This window comes from Nycticebus coucang, chromosome 3 (genome assembly GCF_027406575.1).
Source record: "Nycticebus coucang isolate mNycCou1 chromosome 3, mNycCou1.pri, whole genome shotgun sequence".
NCBI classification, from domain to species: domain Eukaryota; kingdom Metazoa; phylum Chordata; class Mammalia; order Primates; family Lorisidae; genus Nycticebus; species Nycticebus coucang.
Genome location: NC_069782.1, coordinates 79,645,748 through 79,664,837, shown reverse-complemented (window position 1 = coordinate 79,664,837; position 19,090 = coordinate 79,645,748). Strand labels below are relative to the sequence as shown.

Genomic DNA, 19,090 nt, shown 5'->3' with positions numbered 1-19,090 from the left:
CAAGTGTGCAAGTAAAACAAACTAGCTGTACTAGCAAGTAACAAAGCAACAGTAACTGTTCATTTTAAGAACCTTCAATTAAATGCAAAGTATCATTTATGAAATGAACCAAAGACATCTGTCACTTCCTACTATAAGATATTGAAAACCAAGTAACCTCAGCTACTACAGGCTAAAGACATTCTAACAACAACAACAACAACAACAACAACAACAACAACAACAAAACAACTCAAAGACCTGGAAAAGTGAATCTCATTTCAAACTAATTAAGGCCTCTGAACTAATCCAATGTGTCAAAGGCAAGGGAGAAGCAACCCTCTCAAAATGAGGAAAACAAAACAAAACAAAACAAAACAAAAACTAGTGCTTTACAAAACTATAGAAATGAATGAATGCATGCCTTTTTATACTATGGGACTGAAACTAAGAAAAAACGAAGAGGGAAAGAAGAAAAAGAGAAAGCACAGTCTAGTCATCTAAGGGAATCACCAAAAATTTATAATCTGATCAAAAATTCTTAAGTTTTCTGAAATCACACTGGTCTTATTTGCTGTCTGAAAACTTAAAATGATCGCCTCACTTGAACAGTTTGTAAATTAACCTATAACAACTTATTTCCCTCTTACCCCATGAAAGAAGTTATTTTTCTAGATAGCTTGGTGAAAATCCTTTCAAGTTACAATACAGTTAAGGATACTTTTTTGAAGTACAAAGGAAAATGTAATCAATTTTATCTCAATACTTTCCAAAAACCCTAAGAAAAATGTTGGGAGGTTCAGTATGTGAAGTTTTTATTTTGTATCTTTTAGCTTAAGTTTCTCAGCTCTGAAATAAAGTAGATAATTTTCAATTAAATATTAACAGTACGGAATCTCAAAGCAGTTTACTACTACTTGTTATCGACAGTTACATCTTCAGGCCAATCTTTACCTTCCTTAATGTGAAAGAATAAATTATAAACATTAAGCTACGGCATACCTTTTAGTCTGTCTTCTCAGGCACTGATCTTTATTTTCTTAATGATATAAGCTGCTTTCCAAGTATTACACATTAATGGTTTGTATCACAGCTGCTTTCCACTCATTTCCTTAAATATGGAATGTAATTCCCTATGTGACATTTCTTTTTTTTTTTTTGCAGTTTTTGGCCAGGGCTGGGTTTGAACCCGCCACCTCCAGCATATGGGGCCAGCGCCCTACTCCTTTGAGCCACAGGCGCTGCCCCCTATGTGACATTTCTAATGTAGAAAAAAATAACTTACCAAACACAAACTTTTAGTCTAAGTATATAGTTTAGTACTGCTAAATTTGTAAATTTATTCCAATTTTGAAATGATAGCCAAATCCACCTGATTGATACTCATTTGGCACACCTAATTTTGTTCACTAAATTATATCTTGAGTTAGGATGAAAATAATGCAGCTTTCAGGCTTTAAAATGACTAAATTTAGACTGCCAAGAATCATGATGCTGTTTGCACAAGACAACATTTTTTATCACTTACAGAATGTTACATTTGGCATGGCAAGAAAAACACGTAATCCCACAGCAGCAGCCATTTAAAATAAGACAGCCATGAGGATTCATGCAGAATATTTTAAATATTTCTGTTGAACAAAATGACTTAACTGATTTTTCTTCAGCAACAATGCTCCCAAGTATCTTATAAGCATCCTCTGCAAATTTAAAGATCCTGGAATAGTGTCTTCCATGTGGAACACCTTGAAAGATAGTATTTTGGTTTCATTGAGTTACATGAATGAACCACCAGTCCTTGTTAATTTACAGCGTCTGTTTACAGAGTGTGGTAATTTCGTTCTTTAGATTTGCAGAATTTATACAGAAAGAAAATTATGGCCTGTACACCCAAGACAAGGACAATTCCTCCAATGAAACTGGCTGCATCAAAGGTAGATTTCTGAATAGGTTGTGAGGTTGGAATCAAAGTGGTATTTATTGGACCTGATGTAGGAACTGTGGAAGTTGAGGAGGAAGAAGGCAGAGTTGTGTTTTCAGCAGAACAAAAGTCTATTGCATTCACCACTTGACAATCACTAACTGTTGAATTATGTGAACTATAGCTCTTCTCTCATTCCTCCCCTGCATTTAAGGATAGAACAAAGTTTCATAGGTCCTTTTATAGTTCCTCTTGCAGGACAACGGCAGATAAATGTCTCTTAACAGTTTTTAGGAGAAAATTTTCTTTCACAGCTAATTCCAGGGTATTACTGTACTCTTAGTCCTTGTAATAGTCTAAAATCTTTTTTCCTTTAAAAACTACTGGGGAACAAAATAAAAAGCAGGGTATGGTGGCACACACCTGAAGTCCTAGCTAATCCTTCTCCATGTTTTAAAGAAATATCTCCAGGGTCCAGGGAAAATAACTCCAACAACTGGAAAGTGACACAAGATGTATATGAAACCAGCTAAACAGTGAAATACAATCTCTGTCCATTGAACTTGATCTGTGACTCTGAAAACATTGATGTTTTACGATCAATTTTTCACATCAGTCTAGTAATCAGGTGTAACACATGTGTCTCCTGGGACAACTGACTTTCACACTGTCTCCCTCTCATCTCAGCCCCAGTCCTCAAGGAGGCCTCTGAGCACCTGGTGCCTGAGGCCACCGTGCAGGAAGACTCTGGGGAGCTAGAAGGCAGGAGACGCCCCTTGGCCCCGTGCCTGCTGCTTACCTGCCCAGCTGCAGCCTCTGCAGACTCAGCCCCTGCCCCTCTCTGTGATGGCCTGGGTCCTACCTTCCTCTGCTTCACAGCATTGGATCTATTTGGTGAGCACTCCCAGGGCTACCTGCTCTCTGAGCCCAGGACCTCTTCCTGGGGTGCGTCACCCACCTACTGGAGCAGGGAAATAGGTGGGAAGGTTCAGGATTTCTGGTTACAAAACTCCATCCTGGGGTTTAAGATTGACAGGTCACCTTTGACCTGGAAGTGATGAACTGATCATTCTGGCCTGGATATTTTTGGAGCCCCCAAACCTCCATAGGGCCACCAACCCCAGAACCCCAAATGCATATCATGTCTTTTCTGGCTCCTTGCTCATCAGCGAAGATGGCAAATCTCCAAGTTCTCTTCATAATCCCCCAGTCTGGCTTGAGCCACCGGGTCCTGGCCCAGCTTGGCTTCAAATGCCTGCAGCCACCAGGCAGAAGTGGCCACCTAGGGACTCCCTGTGTGCTGGAGGCTGGGGTCTGTGCACAATCTCATGCCTTCCTCACAGCCACTGTGGTCTTTACAGAGGTGAGGGGACCTGCTTGTGCCATGGAGTCTAGCAGGACTGTGGACGTTTTGTCCCCCAAACCTGCTGCAGTTTCTCTACAGGGCCCGTAGTCCCCCAGACCCCATAACTTGAAGAGGGGCCCATGGCAGTGTCACTGATAAAGGCTGGCAGGCACTGAATTGGGTCCTCCCCAAATTCAAATATTAAAGCCCTGACTTCCAGGATCTCAGCATGTAGCTGTGCTGTAGTTGGAGACAGGGTCTTTAAAGAGGTGATTAACTTAAATGAAGTCATTAGTGTAGGTCCCAATCCAATGTGACTGCTGTAAGAAGAGATTAGGATACAGATACAGAGAAAAACTGAAAGGACACAGTTAGAAGGTGGCCATCTACAAGCAAGACCTCCTGAGACCAAGAAAAACTGGCCCTGTCCACGCTCTGTGCTTGGACTTCTGGTTTACAGTGCTGTGAGAAAAATCCTCACAATTTATTTAAGCCTCCTGGTCTAATGAATGCAATGGCTTTGCTGTTAACAGCCCAGAGCCCATCGTTGTCCTCTCTGCTCAAGCCCAGCCCCGTTCTTTCAGGGTGTAGGCTAGAGGCAGATGAAGGGCAGATGAAGGCCCCTGGTGGCAGGGCCAGGTGTTAGAGCGGGGATGGCAGACACAGAGAGGCTCCTGCATGCTCACATGGTTCAGCTTCACGGGAACAGATGGAGCAGGGGTGAAGGAGGCAGGGTATAATGGGCCACTCATTGGCAGATAGGGGCTTTGGGGGGACCTAACATGGCCCTACTTGAACCCTCCACCCTTGCTCCTCCTAAGACAAAGAACACAAAGGATGTAGTTAGCGCCACCCGAAAGTTCTGTCAAAGGACCCTAACTCATCAAAGCCGGCCAGGCAAGCTGTGGAATTTGATCCACTATGGTCCCATATAAAAGGGGTCTCTAATGCCACCTTTGCACTGCCCAGGTGGGTCGGTCGCTGTTCCTTTCAATAAACCTGACTTAAATTTCTCCACTCCCTCCCTGTCTGTCTCTGGGTACCACTTACACCTTTCAGGGGTCAGGCCCCTCAACATGTTGAAGACAGCTTGGGAAGCACCTGCTCAGCCCACAGCCACACTCAGGCGGGGCCAGATAGTAGAGGTGTTTGCATGATATTGTTACTAGAATTCCCTTCTTGCATAGGTCCTTGGTCTCAGGGATTCGAAGAATGAACCCATGGACCAAAGATCAGTGGTAACTTAGGATTTATTATACAGAAAAGTATACAGAAAAAGTACCAGAGCTCCTGGCAGAGGGAAAGACCCAAGGTGGAAAATCTCCACCTGGGTCCTTTGTCTAGGGGCATATATACAAATGAATGGATGCAGTCCCTTCAATTGGGGCAAGGTTAATGAATGTATTGATAAATGAATGGATACAGTCTTTTCTGCTTGGGCAAAAACGTCAGTGCCTTCCCTTCATGAAATTTCCCAGGCCCAGGAAACTTACATGAAATTTAGTAGGCCTAGGAAATGGGCAGGAGTGGGGAGCAAGGTGGGTGGGGAGTGCCCTGTTTAGCCCTGAATGGGCAACCCTGCATGGAGCCACTCCCAGGCTCAGAAGCTGTGGGCGTGGCCCAGAGGGCAGGCTAAACACTGTCAGCCCTGCACCCCAAACAAGGGGAAAGTAGAGGTGGTTTGGGCAGAAGCACTGGCTGTGCCACAGTTCTCCTCAACTAACTAGGGACCCGCGGGCTTCTATTGCACTCGTCCCTCTCCATGGCACTTAGCTTTCCAGCCCTGGCCTCCCCCACAGGGCGAGCAGGGGGTGCCACCCACCCTGTATCAATATGATTTTGGTGGTTGGACAAGGCTTGGACACCTTGACTAGGGTGATCAGACTCCCTGAGCAATTTGGCCCTGGGGAGCAACCAGTTGTCCTCTGAGGGCTGTTTAAGTAGAGGATGAGTAGCCAGGGACAGTGTGGGCAGCCAAGTGCACAGACAGGCAGAGATGGGGTGGGTGGGGAGGAGAAAGAGGTAGGGCTGGGGGGTGGCAGAGCCAAGCCCATGTAGTCCAGACAGCAGGGGAGCCTGAAAGAGACCTCATGTAGGGCTCCTGTGGCCTTCTCAATATCTGCCCCACTGAGGCCCAGCTGGTGACCCACAGTCACCACAGCCCTGCCTCTGCCTCCCTCTTGTGCCCTTTTTCTGCACATTCCCAAGCAGGGTCAGGTTGGGGTCTCCCGGTGGACAACCCTTAGGGCAGATTTTCCTAAACCTTTCCATGGAAGTTTCCTAGCCTATGGAAGTGGACATAGAAGCCCAAACTGGGGGCATATTCCCAATTTCTGTGAAATTGTTGTAAGGTTTGTAGTTCATCTAGAAGACTCACGATTTATAAACGGAATTCTTGCTATTTAGAACTATTTTTCATAAACTTTGGAAGGGTTCCTCCTTCTCCAGGGTTGGGCCAAAGTTCTGTGTCCAGAAGGCTCCCTTGGCTGCCCCTGAGTCATCCAGGGTCTGCTCTGCATGGCACTGTCCATCCTAGTGGCTTTAGTGAGGCTGGGTCCCCGGGCCTGGTCAGCACTCAGCCACTACTGTGGTGTCTGGTAATGTGCAGGTGATCTCCTAACCCCTGACCTCTGCCCTCCCTACCTCCCATCCCAACCCCCTGTTTCAGAGATACTGAACATCACCTCCCAAGAGCTTCAGTGTTCACACACGAGGGAAGAGAGGTTCACTTTAGGTCACAGTTCTCTGCTGTGTCTTAGTCTGGGCTGTTATAAACTATATCAGAAACTGGGTAGTTTATAAACAACAGGAATTTGTTCCTCACACTTTTGGAGGCTGGAAAGTCCAAGATCAAGGCAGAAATGTGCGTTCTTAAAGTTCCGATGTATAATAAGGAATAAGAATTTCTTACCATATTTCCTTGTATATTTCTGTTTCTGGCAGCTCCTATGTGAGACTTTCTCTAAAAGTATCTTGCTCCCCTCAAGAGGGAGCAGTCGAGTAAAAGGCAGCCCACCTGCAAGTCAGGTGTGACCAAGGGCTGTGTCCTTTGTCCCTCTTTATTGAGGGATCAGCTCAGTTGGAATGGAGGAGGTAGGGCGAGAGGGGTTGAGGTGGGGAGAACCACCAAAATTCCCTCTCCCTGTTGCCTCCTGTCACTGTTCACCACGGAGAGTCTAAGGAGAGTCCCCCCCGGGTGGCAGGGTGGAGGGTTCCTCCCCTCTGATGTCTCTGATCCCCCCTTAAGGGGTGTGGAAGAATGACAGGTTCTAGCTTCAGTTCCTATTGGCTAAAACACAAAGGCTCTCAACCCTATTAATAAAAAAGTGTGGGGGCCCAATGCAGTGGCTCAAGCCTGTAAACCTAGCAGTTAGGGAGGGGGAAGATTGCTTGAAGCCAAAAGTTCATAGTGAGACCTGTCTCTACAAAAAAAAAAAGGGGTGGGGAGGGAGGAAAAATTAGCTGGGTATGGGCACTGCTGCACGCCTGTTTGTATTCCTAGCTACACTGGCAGCTGAGGCAGGAGGGTGGCTTGAGCCCAGAAGTTCAAGGGTACAGTGAGCTATGATTAGGTTACTGCCCTCTGACCTGGGTGACAGAGTGAGACCCAGTTGCTAAAAAAATAAAATAAGAAGCAAACCGTTACGTTGATGCATGCATTTCTCCCTGTGGGGTTCAGCGTTGCAGAGATGAGCAGCCCTCTAGGCTCTTGGTGCCCTTGCCATAAATCTATCTGTCTAGCAGTGATGGGGGGACATCCAGTTCCTTGTTTAAATCTCTGTATTTATAGGACCACAGGCAGGTATTCTTTGTGAAACAAAAACTGTATAGAAACCAAACCAAAACAAAAAATTGGCTCGGCTAGGCTTCATATCCCAGGAAGAACGTCAGGAAGTGACATGTGGAGGGGCACTTGTTCCCTTGAATACCCAGGGTGGCTCTGGGAATGAGTCTCCAAATGGAGCAAAATCAAATGATTGACTCTGCTCTCTCCCAGGTTCTAGAACCATCTTCAATTTCCTCTTCTTTGACTTGGCTGATTTCTCTGTAATGCCTTGTGCCTGGCATCCTGAGCCTGGGAAAGCCTCTCGTGACTAGCTTGGAAGACTGATGTGCTGACAGCAGCAGGAGAGACCCAGGAATGGGTAGGAAAGGTCTGATTCCCATCCTGGCCGTGGGCAGGACCCCAGTGTGGGGTCCAAACTGTGGCAGAACAGGAAGGTGCTGGACAAAGAAGAGGGGCAAGAATGATCAGCAACCTGGGATGCTTTGAAGATCCAAGTCATATGATCTGGAGAAAGTGAAAGAATGGTCTTGCTAGAGAAATAATAGGAAAATAAGCACATGTGTGCTCCTGCTCTCTCTCTCTCACCACCAGCAGACAGGCAGGGCTCTGTGGGGCTCTGTTTTCATGAGGAACAGAAGACAGAAAGGAAATACACATTTTCTTCTTTTGTGATCACTAAACCTGGTGACCAGCTCCGCCTCTTAGAATCTGTTTATACAGCTGGGAGGCTGCCGTGGGGGTGGAGGTGGGGTGGAGGGTGAGCACAAAGCACCCACAGGATCATGATTACCTGTGATAAGCCTGTCTCCAACTGGCAAGGCAGCCATTGCTTATCATCTGGCCGCTGAGAAGACAGAAGGAGTGGATGCGGGAGTCCACAGCACCTTGTTAATATAGCTACGACACTAAGTCTTCACCCTCTCCACCTGCTTAATAAAAGGTCTGGATAGCTGGTTTTCTAGGCCAGCACACTCCCCCTCTTTCACCTGTTCCTTTTCCACCTAGACGAAGTAAAATAAACTTTTTCTTCTTTTTATCCTAATCTTTGGAGAAATCTTTCTCAAAACCCATGTCCATCAGCTCACACGCTAACGGAAAGTCCTCCCCCCAAATCCCCTACACACATATGCAAGCCTTTTGTCAAAACTTTTTTATTTTTTTTTCAAACATGGGTGACAGCATGGTCACTATTCATCCTCATGTATCAATACTGTTTAAAACCCAAAGGTGCTGTACTTTTAACTTGTACTTGCCTTTCAGAAATTCTACTGAAAAGCATAAATAATGCATTAAAAGTGATGGGGGTGCGTGGAGAAGTATTTACTGTTAAGATGGATTAGGGACAACTGGGTAACTTCGGTCAGATTCCCCTGAGGTCACCTCTTGACATACTCAGGGGGTTCCCAGTTGGGTGTGGTGGTGCGTGTGGTGCCCTAGGCAGTCACATAGACACTGTGTGCACCCACAGGTGGAAGGACACTGTGCTGGACCTCACCGTTGTCAGTGCCAAGGTTCTTCCATGGGGTAAATGGCTTACAAGGAGGTGTACCTTCTCTAGTAACATGGAGAGGATTTCCTGAAATCCTTCTGGCCTTGGAGACAGTGTGGGGTATCTTGAAAGAGAAGTCATATTTCCAGAAAGGGCCTTGCCTCCTTCTAGGACACATTCAGAAGTTGGGTATTCAAAAAATGGAAACCAGGGACAAGGTGTACAAGAAATGAGAAATTTAAGTGTTTCTCTTTGCAAAATCTAGGGAAGGAGATGTAGCATCATATTTATATTTCAAGAACTTTTGGGCTTTTCTCCGGAGAAAAATGTGGCCCCATGAGTTTGAGCCTATGTGGCTTGTGCCCAGCACCCACAGGACCCCAGGCTGGCTGTCCTGGCAGGTGCAGTGTAAATACATCTCACATGTGGAGCAGGCTCCCCAGGGGACAAATTCTTTGGCTGATCAGCAACAAATTCCAACTCCTTTGATCAGAAACCAAGACTTAATGTACATGTCCAATTCAGCAGATAAAAGCCTGTCAATCATGAGTGTTTGGTGACTTAGAGGTTGGGCTATGGGGGTGGGATGCATATAGGGGATTTTCAGGGTGCCTAGGAAGATGGACTGAGAATCGGCAACATCCTGGAGGGAGCCCTTGGGCACCTGACTGGGTGGTGGTGGCACTTGGACAAGCTGGTGATGGGGTGGCACTTGGACGAGTAGGTGGTAGGGCAGCGCTCCTGGCAGGAGGGAAGGCTGATCTTTGGGTTGCAGGGTGCAGATCGGGGCTGCATCAGGGCTAAACTGGGGTGTCGTGCCTGTAGGGAAGAAAGAAGACACCTTCAGCATCTGTGGCTAGAGGGCTGGAGGATGCCCAGGGGTGTGGGACTTTGCCTTGACCCCCTCCATCTGTGAAATGTCCACAGTGGAGGCTGTAGAAATGAGTACAACCGGCCCTCCCAGCAGTGCTGCCCATGCTCCAGGCTGCATGGGCAATGAGAGGAGGAGAAGGGGCCACCACCTTGTGGACATGGCATCATCCTTTCAGGTTCTGATCATTCCTCCCAACCATGCCAGAGAGGGTCTGAGGAAGGCTCAAAGCAGACTAGCCTCAGGCTGGTCACAGAGATGCCCAGAGAGGCAAGGAAGATGGGCACTCAGGCTGAAGGGACAGAGGAGAGCATGACCAGCAGAGAAGACCCTTCCTAGGCCTTAGAGTCAGGGTTTACCTGGTCCCAGGGCCTACTGAACACCTTCTCCACTCAAGCCCTTTCCGCTCTCCTCAGAGCTCAGAACAGGCTCAGCCACACCCACCACCCACCAACCCCCCTCCCGACTATGAGCTGGTTGTCCCCAGAGGCAGGACACATCATTGGATTATGCAGGTCACAGTCCAGGCCTCAGTAGGGTGGCTCTGGGGGGCCCCCTTCCCACCCTGCCCTGTGGGCTGCACCCAGCAGGGCTATTTTTACTACATATGGTTATACACCCTTACCTGTTGTAAGGGGACCACAAAAGAGTAAATTTCCAACTGGATTCTATTCAGGAGCTATGCAGATTGTGGCAAAGAAATTTAACTGATCCTGCTTACAAGGAGGTGGCCCCTTCTCCCAACCCCAGAGGGCCTGTACATAGTGGGGAATCTGCTTATTCTCTTCTGTCTCCTTATTGGTACAGATCATGCTATCTGGGCTGGCTCTGTCCTGCCTTTGGAATAGCTTCCCCTGAAAGTGCCCACAATAGGTCCTATGATCAGGAGCCAAAATGGTCAATAACCGAAATTAGCACCAACCTTGAAACAGATGATGATAAACTGGTGTCCACTGAGGAAACATTCCTGTGGGGCTCCTGGGGAGTTTTCTCTTGATGGTAGTGTGGTTCTGGTTGTATAGAATTTAAAGCTAATCCCAAAATTGGGGAAAATCTCAGGTTTATAGCCAATTAGACCTACTGGGGGGCTCAGATGGTAGAATCCACTCTCCAAAAGGTGGATGGATAATAGTATACTTTGTTCAAACAAAGCACTTAATGAAGATGCAAATTTAGATCTCTTTTTGCTCAAGTTGAAGTCTTATATTTTGTATGTATCTAGCTCTCCCTTTACTTTGTTCCTACAGAAACTTAATTTTGTTGTTGTTGCTGCTGTTGTTGCCCTGGGTAGGGGGCTGTGGCTCACAGCAACCTCAAACTCTTGGTCTTGAGCAATCTTCTTGTCTCAGCCTCCTGAGTAACTGGGCCTAGAAGTGCCCCATCACTATGCTCAGCTAGTTTTCTATTTTTAGTAGAAATAGGGTCTTACTCTTGCTCAGGCCGGTCTCCACTCCTGAGCTCAGCAATTCCCCTGCCTTGGCTTCCCAGAGTGCTAGGATTAAAGGTGGAGCCACCTACCACACCCAGTCACAGAAAGCTTAATTTAAAAGGTGCTGATGCTGCTGTTTCCTGAGACACTGCCACCAAATACATTAAGGAAATCTCTCAAGAAACACAATATGTTTACAGGAGCAACCAACAGTTGGTTTGCAAACATCCTAAATGGTGAACAAGTTTGGCTTTTCCAAGGTCTTCTAGTCTTTCTCTTTCTTCTCCAGGTTATTATGACGTGTGCCACCAAGTTAACAGTAAAATCAGGCCATTTTATAACAAATCGTGGTCCTTAATCTTGATCGAATCCTGAACAAGGACTATGGTCAGGTAGACTCAAGTATTGTTGAGCTTCTATATTGCCTGCACTTTGACTTGTTATCATACAAAATCTTGTTAAGGAGGACACTTTGGTCTTTTGATACAAGCCTCTTGGTGATCTTCACATTATCCTGCTGTGCTGTATCCTCTCAAGGTTTAAATGTTTGTGCGCAGCCAACCATCAAGTGCTGAACAGTCTCACTTTGACTAGGCCGGCAAGAACAGTACTCAACTGGTGTGACACTGTGACTTGTGAATTCCATACTGAGACCAAAGAACTCATTTATGATGGTGACAGAGAATGGAATCAACACCTCAAGTTCTGGTCAATCTCTCAAAATTGAGAGGCTCATCAAAAGAATGAAATTGTTAAATCAAACTAAAATTGGGCTTCAGAAAACCTCTGAACTCATACACTTGAGTTCTCACCTGTGAACCACAACCTAACTTATTACACAAATAAACTGAAAACCTGGTTTAGGACTGTGCTTCTGTAACAAGTCAGCGTCTCAGTCAATCACAGTAGCCAAACTTTGGCCAGTCGCACACAGCCAGCTGTTCAAACCAACTTGAAAAAGGCGAAGACCAGGCTATGCCCAATCCAGCTGCTTCTGTATTCACTTTCCTTTTCCTGTCCAGAAATCTTACCCAACCATGTGGCAGTCCCAGAGATTCTAGGGACCACTCAAATCATATTTTGCTTTTTCTTCCTTAGTTAAGCTCTGTTAAATTTTTCTAAAGTTTTTCTTTTAACCTATGTTAATCATTAAATATATGTAAGTGCACCTGAGCACACATGCATGTATATGTGGGGTCACCACTGTGGGGTACTGCCTCAATTATATAACCTACTTATTCTAGGTAGTGTTGGGTTGATTCGAGGCCATTATTTTATTTATTTATGTATTGTTTTGCAGTTTTTGGCTGGGGCTGGGTTTGAACCTGCCACCTCCGGCATATGGGGCTGGCGCCCTACTCCTTTGAGCCACAGGCGCTGCCCTGGGGCTGTTATTTTAAATGCTGGCGCTTACTATAAGGCAAATATTCTCTCACTGTTGTTCTTTTTCAAAAATTCTTTAACTACTCTTAACTGTTTATTCAGGTAAACTTCAGAATCATTTTTTAAAATTTCAGATTAATGTGAGGGTACAAATCATTAAGTTACAACATTCGCATTAGTTAGGTGAGGCCCCTGTTGTGGTTGTGCTCCCGTACCCAGGAGGTGTGCCCATTAGGTGAGAGTATACCAATCCCTCTCCCTCTTCCCCCCTTCCTTGAACTTGAATTAAATTGAGTTTTTCTCTTGCGTGGGCGGGTATTAGATCATCTACTGGCTTCTTATTAGTATTGAATACATTGGATACTTGCTTTTCTGTTCTTGTAATACTTTACTAGAGAATGTTCTCCAATTTTATCCAGATTAATACAAAAGATGTAAAGTCTCCATCTTTTTTATGGCTGAATAGTATTCCATGGTGTACATATAGTTTATTAATCCATTCCTGAGTTGATAGGCACTTGGGTTGATTCCACATGTTGGCAATTGTAAATTGAGCTGTGATAAACAATCTAGTGCAAATGTCCTTATGATAAAATGATTTTTTTTCTTCTAGATAGATGCCTAGTTATGGGATTGTGAGACCAAATGGAGGTCTATATTGAATTCTTTGAGGATTCTCCATACTTCTTTCCAAAGAGGCTACATTAGTTTGCCCACCAACAGTGTAAAAGTGTTCCCTTCTCTCCACATCCATCCCAGCATCTGCAGCTTTAGGACTTTGTGATGTAGTCTATTCTCACTGGGATTAGGCACTATTTCAAGGTGGTTTTGATTTGCATTTTTCTGATGATTAGGGATGATGAGCATTTTTTTTTCACAGTTTTTGGCTGGGGCTGGGTTTGAACCCCCCACCTCCGGCATATGGGGCCGGCACCCTACTCCTTTGAGCCATAGGCATGGCCCCCAGTGATGAGCTTTTTTTTGTTTATTGGCCATTTGTCTGTCTTCTTCAGAGAGGGTTCTGTTCATGTCTCTTGTCCAGTGATAGATGATATTATTTGCTTTTTTACAGTTAAATTGAGTTCTCTGTAAATTATAGTTATCAACCCCTTGCCAGGTTGTAATATGCAAATATCTTTTCCCATGCTGAAGGTTGTCTGTTTGCTTTAATTGTGTACTTGTCTGTGCAGAAGGTTTTTAGCTTAATCAGGTCCCATTTATTTATTTTTCTTGTTCTTGTAATTGTCAATGGAGTCTACTTCATAAACTCTTTCCCCATGCTATCCTCAAGAATTTTTCCCAATTTTTCTTGTAGGATTTCTTTTTTTATTGTTTCATGTCTTGGATTTAAATGTTTTATCCATCATGAGTCCATTTTTGTAAGTGGTGAAAAGTGTGGGTCCAGTTTTGAATCATTTTGATCAAAATCCCTAAATATATTTCATTGGGCTTTTCACCAAGATAGCATTAAGCTCACAAATTCCTCTGGGAAAAGCTGACATTGTGGTCTAGGTTTTTCTATTTTCCAATCTTCTGTTATACCAACAAGGAAAGTTTTGTAATTTATAGTCATCATAGGTCAGCATGTTTCTGTTACACTTAGACATGTGTATTTTTGTTGTTGTTGTTGATATTGTGAAGAGAATAGAATCTTTTATGTTTATTTCTAGTTCCTGTGTTTCTACTTATGTTACTGCCGAACATGAACAATCATTCCAGACTCGGTGTTTACCTGCTGCTGTGAGTTCCCTTTCATTTCATCCACAGTAGGCCCTAGAGCACTAATGCAGAGGCTTCCTCTGCCCCAGGCCATCCCGTGGAGCTGTAGGGAACTCTGAAAGGTGGATCTGCACTTGTGCTGATGGGGAGAGACTAAGTGTGCCCAACAGTAGAGGAGACCTCTGGGTGGCTGCAGACTCTGAGTCAGTGGGGTAAGTGTAAGTGGGTAAGGGAGGTCAACTGGAGGCAGAGGGGGTCTTCCTTCCTTGCTGCCTTTCTACCTATTGCAGAGATCTAAGCCAGCAACCACTTCTCACATCAGCTCAACTCCTCCTCAGTGAAGGAAACCTTCCTGAAGTAACTGGCATACCATTGCTCAAAAGCCTTAATTGCTATTGCATTGGAGTTTTGCCTCTATTTCTGGGTTTCCTCATGATGTTATGGGGACGTGTATGTGTATGTCATGGCAGAGAGGGTCCTGAGAGGTCTAGAGAGAGACAGCTGCCATCACAATACCAAAGTTAGGATCTGAGACTTTTCCAAAGAGCACTGGCTAAAAGTTAGCTCCTGGACAGTTGGGGGCCACACCGCAGCCCAGCTCTACTGCATCTGCCCCTTAGTTGAACTCCACCTGTGGGTAGGCTCAGAAAAACTCTAGAGCTCCTTGGTTGTGAAGACATCCTGAGGCCCATCCTGTATCAAACTCCACTGTTACCCAGAACAACTGTTTCCCAGCAAACATGCATGAGTTCAAATTTAGAAAGAAGTCTGCAAGTGACACAGCACCAATATCAGGATATTAAGAGCCACAAATGTGTTGCATGTACAGCAAAACCTCACTAAAAGATGCCTATAGGTTTTTGGAAACTGCAACTTTAAGTGCACTGATGTATAAGGAAACTAATTTTCCTAAAGGCTAATTGATTAAACAAGACTCAAATTACCATAGCACATCTCTGGTCACAAAGACATCACTTAACTGCTACATAAAGACCAAAATGCTTCTAATATTAAAAACTGAAGTATATGTGAGCCATCAGACATTTAAGAAATATTAATAAAGAGTGAGAGCAAGATGGTGGCTGAGTAATAGCTTCCTTGCAACTGGACACCGTGAGTCTGGGGAGACAAGACTGCAGGCATCTCTGGCCAGTGGGATTTGCCTATAATCATCCCTTTGAGGACACAGAGTCAGCCAGAGACTTCTGGACCCCAAGAGGAGGACAAAAGCAGTAGAAAACTGGCAAGTGGTTGTGTGTGTTCGATTGGTCTAATCTGGCCAGCAGCTGTAAGTGCAGCAGCAGTGAGACTGCAAACTGGATAGGCCTTACCTGTGAGCCGTTTGGGTGTTTTTGGACTTGGCACTCAATTGAACTGCCTTGGGGAGAGATTGGGCAGGACTGCGGAGAATTTTGGGTGTTGTCTAGGGCCCCACACTGAGCCGCTGAGCTGGACGGAGCTAATAGTGTTTGGCTATGGGTCACAGAGAGCCATTGTGAGCCCAGGCAAGCTCTGCCCTCAGGGTTGCAGAGGAAGGATCGGGTGGGAGCTAGTAATCTCGTGACTGAGCAGCCTAAAGGCAGGGACTGAGCCGCCTTACAGCCTTACCCTCAGGGGCAGAGTGAGACCAGTTTTGGCACACTGGATAAGTGGACAGACACTTCAGCAGTGATCCCAGGGACAAGCACTTTCCTGGGAAAGCTACTTCTTAGTCAAGTTTAGAAGTTTAAAGTGCCTTTTAAGAGGGCTGAAGAGAGATTTAGGTTCTCCACCCTGGGGGGTTTGAGAATGAGCAGAGGCCTCCAGTTAAATCAGCATTGTGATTAACATCTCATACCCAGAAAATCACCTGTTGCCCAGACAATATTCAACAAGATATATATATACTGCTTTTTTTTTGTTTCTTTGTTTGTTTTTATTTTTTGTTGCTATTGTTATTGTTGTTTTATTTTTTAATTTCAACCTTTTCCCTACAGATTTTTCTTTTCTTTTCTTTCTCCATTTTTCTAGTTTAAATATAATTTCCCATTGTTGCCTTTTTCAATAATTAGAACATCATTTTTGCTAGTGTTTCTACCGTATTATTTGGTTTTTCACCCAATTTTATCCTGTAAAGTTTTCTGTTTGCTTGTTTTGGTTTGATTTATAGCATTTTTGTCTTTCCTCTCTACTTGGTGGAGGTGGGGTACTGTGTCCGATCAGGCTAGCAAAGAGCTGCTGACCTCAAGGGAACCACCCAACCTAGCACCTCCAGAGGTTGGGTTTTTTTTTTTAAGGTTGTGTCAAAGTACCCTACAGTACACCTATATTGCTCTGTCTCCCTCTTTCTGTGCCTCTCTTCTTTTTGCCAATATTCCCTTTTAGCCACATCCTCTCCTTTCTCTTTTTTCTTTTCTTTTTTTTGCTCTTCAACCTTCTCATCCTTCTGGTTCTGTACCAAAAGGACTCATTGAAACCTTAGTCCACAAGCATGGGAACTTAAAGAGCAAGAGGAAGTAAAAGGAAAATTAGGGCAAGGAAACAGATAAAAGAAATCACTCATGAGGAAGAATCAGCAGAGAACTCCTGGCAACATGAAGAACCAGTCCAGAGGAACCCCTCCAAGGGACCATGAGGTAGCTAATGCAGAGGATTCTACCTATAAAGAAATGTTAGGAATGACAGAAAGGGAATTTAGAATACATATGATGAAAACAATGAAGGAAATGATGGAAACAATGAAGGAAACAGCTAATAAAGTGGAAAATCCAAAAACAGAATCAAATAAGAGATGAATGATATGAAGAATATAGAAAGGATATAGTAGAGCTGAAGGAACTGAAGCAGTCAATTAGGGAACTTAAAGATGCAATAGAAAGTATCAGCAACAGGTTAGACCATGCAGAAGAAAGAATTTCAGAGGTAGAAGACAAAGTTCTTGAGATAACTCAGATAGTTAAAGAGGCAGAAAAGAAGAGAGAGAAAGCGCAATGTTTACTGACAGAATTATGGGACATTATGAAGTGTTCCAGCATACGAGTTATAGGAATCCCAGAAGGGGAAGAAGAATGCCCCAGAGGAATGGAAGCCATACTAGAGAATATTATAAAAGAAAATTTCCCAAATATCACCAAAGATTCTGACACACTGCTTTCAGAGGGATAGCAGACCCCAGATCACCTCAACTCTAATCGAGCTTCTCCAAGACACATCATGATGAACCTGTCCAAAGTCAAGACAAAAGAAAAGATTATTCAAGCTGCCAGGAGTAAGTGCCAGTTGACCTACAGGTGCAAATCCATCAGAGTGACTATAGACTTCTCTAATGAAACTTTCCAAGCAAGAAGACAATGGTCATCTACCTTTAATCTACTTAAACAGAACAATTTCCAGCCCAGAATTTTGTACCCTAAGCTAAGCTTTAAAATTGACAGAGAAATCAAATCATTTACTGATATACAAACATTGAGGAAATTCACCCCCAAAAGACCAGCTCTACAGGAAATACTTCAACCTGTTCTACACACTATCACAATGGATCAGCAGCAAAGTAAGAACTCAGAAATTAAAGGACAGAACCTAACCTCCACACTGATGCAAAGGATAAAACTAAGCAATGGACTCTCACAAAATAAGATGAATAGAATACTACCACACTTATCAATTATCTCAATAAATGTTAATGGCTTGAAATCCCCACTGAAGAGACATACATTGGCTGACTGGATTAAAAAACACAAGCCATCCATCTGCTATCTGCAGGAAACACACCTGGCTTCAAAAGACAAATTAAAACTCCAAGTCAAGGGTTGGAAGACAATTTATCAGGCAAATGGAATTCAAAAGAAAAGAGGAGTTGCAATCTTATTTTCAGATTCATGTGGATTTAAAGCAACTAAAGTCAAAAAAGACAAAGATGGTCACTTTATATTGGTCAAGGGAAAAATACAACAAGAAGACATTTCAATTCTAAATATTTATGCACCCAATTTAAATGCTCCCAGATTCTTGAAACAGACCTTACTCAGTCTGAGCAATATGATATCTGATAATACCATAATAACAGGGGACTTTAACACTCCTTTTACAGAGCTGGACAGATCCTCTAAACAGAAATTAAAGAAAAAATATAAGAGATTTAAATGAGACCCTAGAACAACTGTGCTTGATAGACGCATATAGAACACTCCATCCCAAAGATAAAGAATACACATTTTTCTCATCACCTCATGGAACATTCTCCAAAATTGATCATATCCTAGGACACAAAACAAACCTCAACAGAATCCAAAGAATTGAAATTTTACCTTGTATCTTCTCAGACCATAAGGCACTAAAGGTGGAACTCAACTCTAACAAAAACCTTCAACCCCACACAAAGGCATGTAAATTAAACAACCTTCTGTTGAATGACAGATGGGTGCAGGAAGAAATAAAACAGAAAATCATTAACTTCCTTGAGCATAACAACAGTGAAGACACAAGCTACCAAAACCTGTGGGATACTGCAAAAGCAGTTTTGAGAGGAAAATTTATCGCTTTAGATGCCTACATTCGAAAAACAGAAAGAGAGTGCATCAACGAACTCACAAGTCATCTTATGGAATTGGAAAAGGAAGAACAATCTAAACTTAAACCCAGTAGAAGAAAAGAAATATCCAAAATCAAATCAGAGATCAATGAAATTGAAAACAAAAGAATCATTCAGAAAATTAATGAAACAAGGAGTTGGTTTTTTGAAAAAATAAATAAAATAGATAAACCATTGGCCAGACTAATTAGAAATAGAAAAGTAAAATCTCTAGTAACCTCAATCAGAAACGATAAAGGGGAAATAACAACTGATCCCACAGAGATACAAGAGATCATCTCTGAATACTACCAGAAACTCTATGCCCAGAAATTTGACAATGTGAAGGAAATAGATCAGTATTTGGAATCACACCATTTCCCTAGACTGAGCCAGGAAGAAATAGAGCTCCTGAACAGACCAATTTCAAGCACTGAGATCAAAGAAACAATAAAAAACTTTCAACCAAAAAATGCCCTGGTCCAGATGGCTTCACTCCAGAATTCTATCAAACCTTCAAGGAAGAGCTTATTCCTGTATTGCAGAAATTATTCCAAAAAATCAAGGAAGAAGGAATCTTCCCCAACACATTCTATGAAGCAAACATCACCCTGATAC

General features: G+C 43.7%; 2 protein-coding genes across 2 annotated transcripts in view; both read right to left on the bottom strand.

The window, feature by feature from the left end:
- Positions 1 to 1,596: 1,596 nt before the first annotated feature.
- Positions 1,597 to 3,997, bottom strand: LOC128581041 (sialomucin core protein 24-like). Its single transcript, XM_053583489.1, has 2 exons — positions 3,932 to 3,997; positions 1,597 to 2,086 (listed from the first exon to the last, which is right to left on the bottom strand). Exons 1-2 carry the CDS (start codon positions 3,995 to 3,997, stop codon positions 1,799 to 1,801), a joined length of 354 nt encoding a protein of 117 aa, XP_053439464.1. The 3' UTR covers positions 1,597 to 1,798.
- Positions 3,998 to 8,835: 4,838 nt separating this feature from the next.
- ANTXRL (ANTXR like) overlaps positions 8,836 to 19,090 on the bottom strand; it is a 60,342-nt gene continuing 50,087 nt past the window's right edge. The window contains exon 17 of the mRNA XM_053583488.1: positions 8,836 to 9,340. Coding sequence (XP_053439463.1) covers positions 9,134 to 9,340 — 207 coding nt within the window. The 3' untranslated portion in view covers positions 8,836 to 9,133. The remainder of the gene's footprint in view (positions 9,341 to 19,090) is intronic.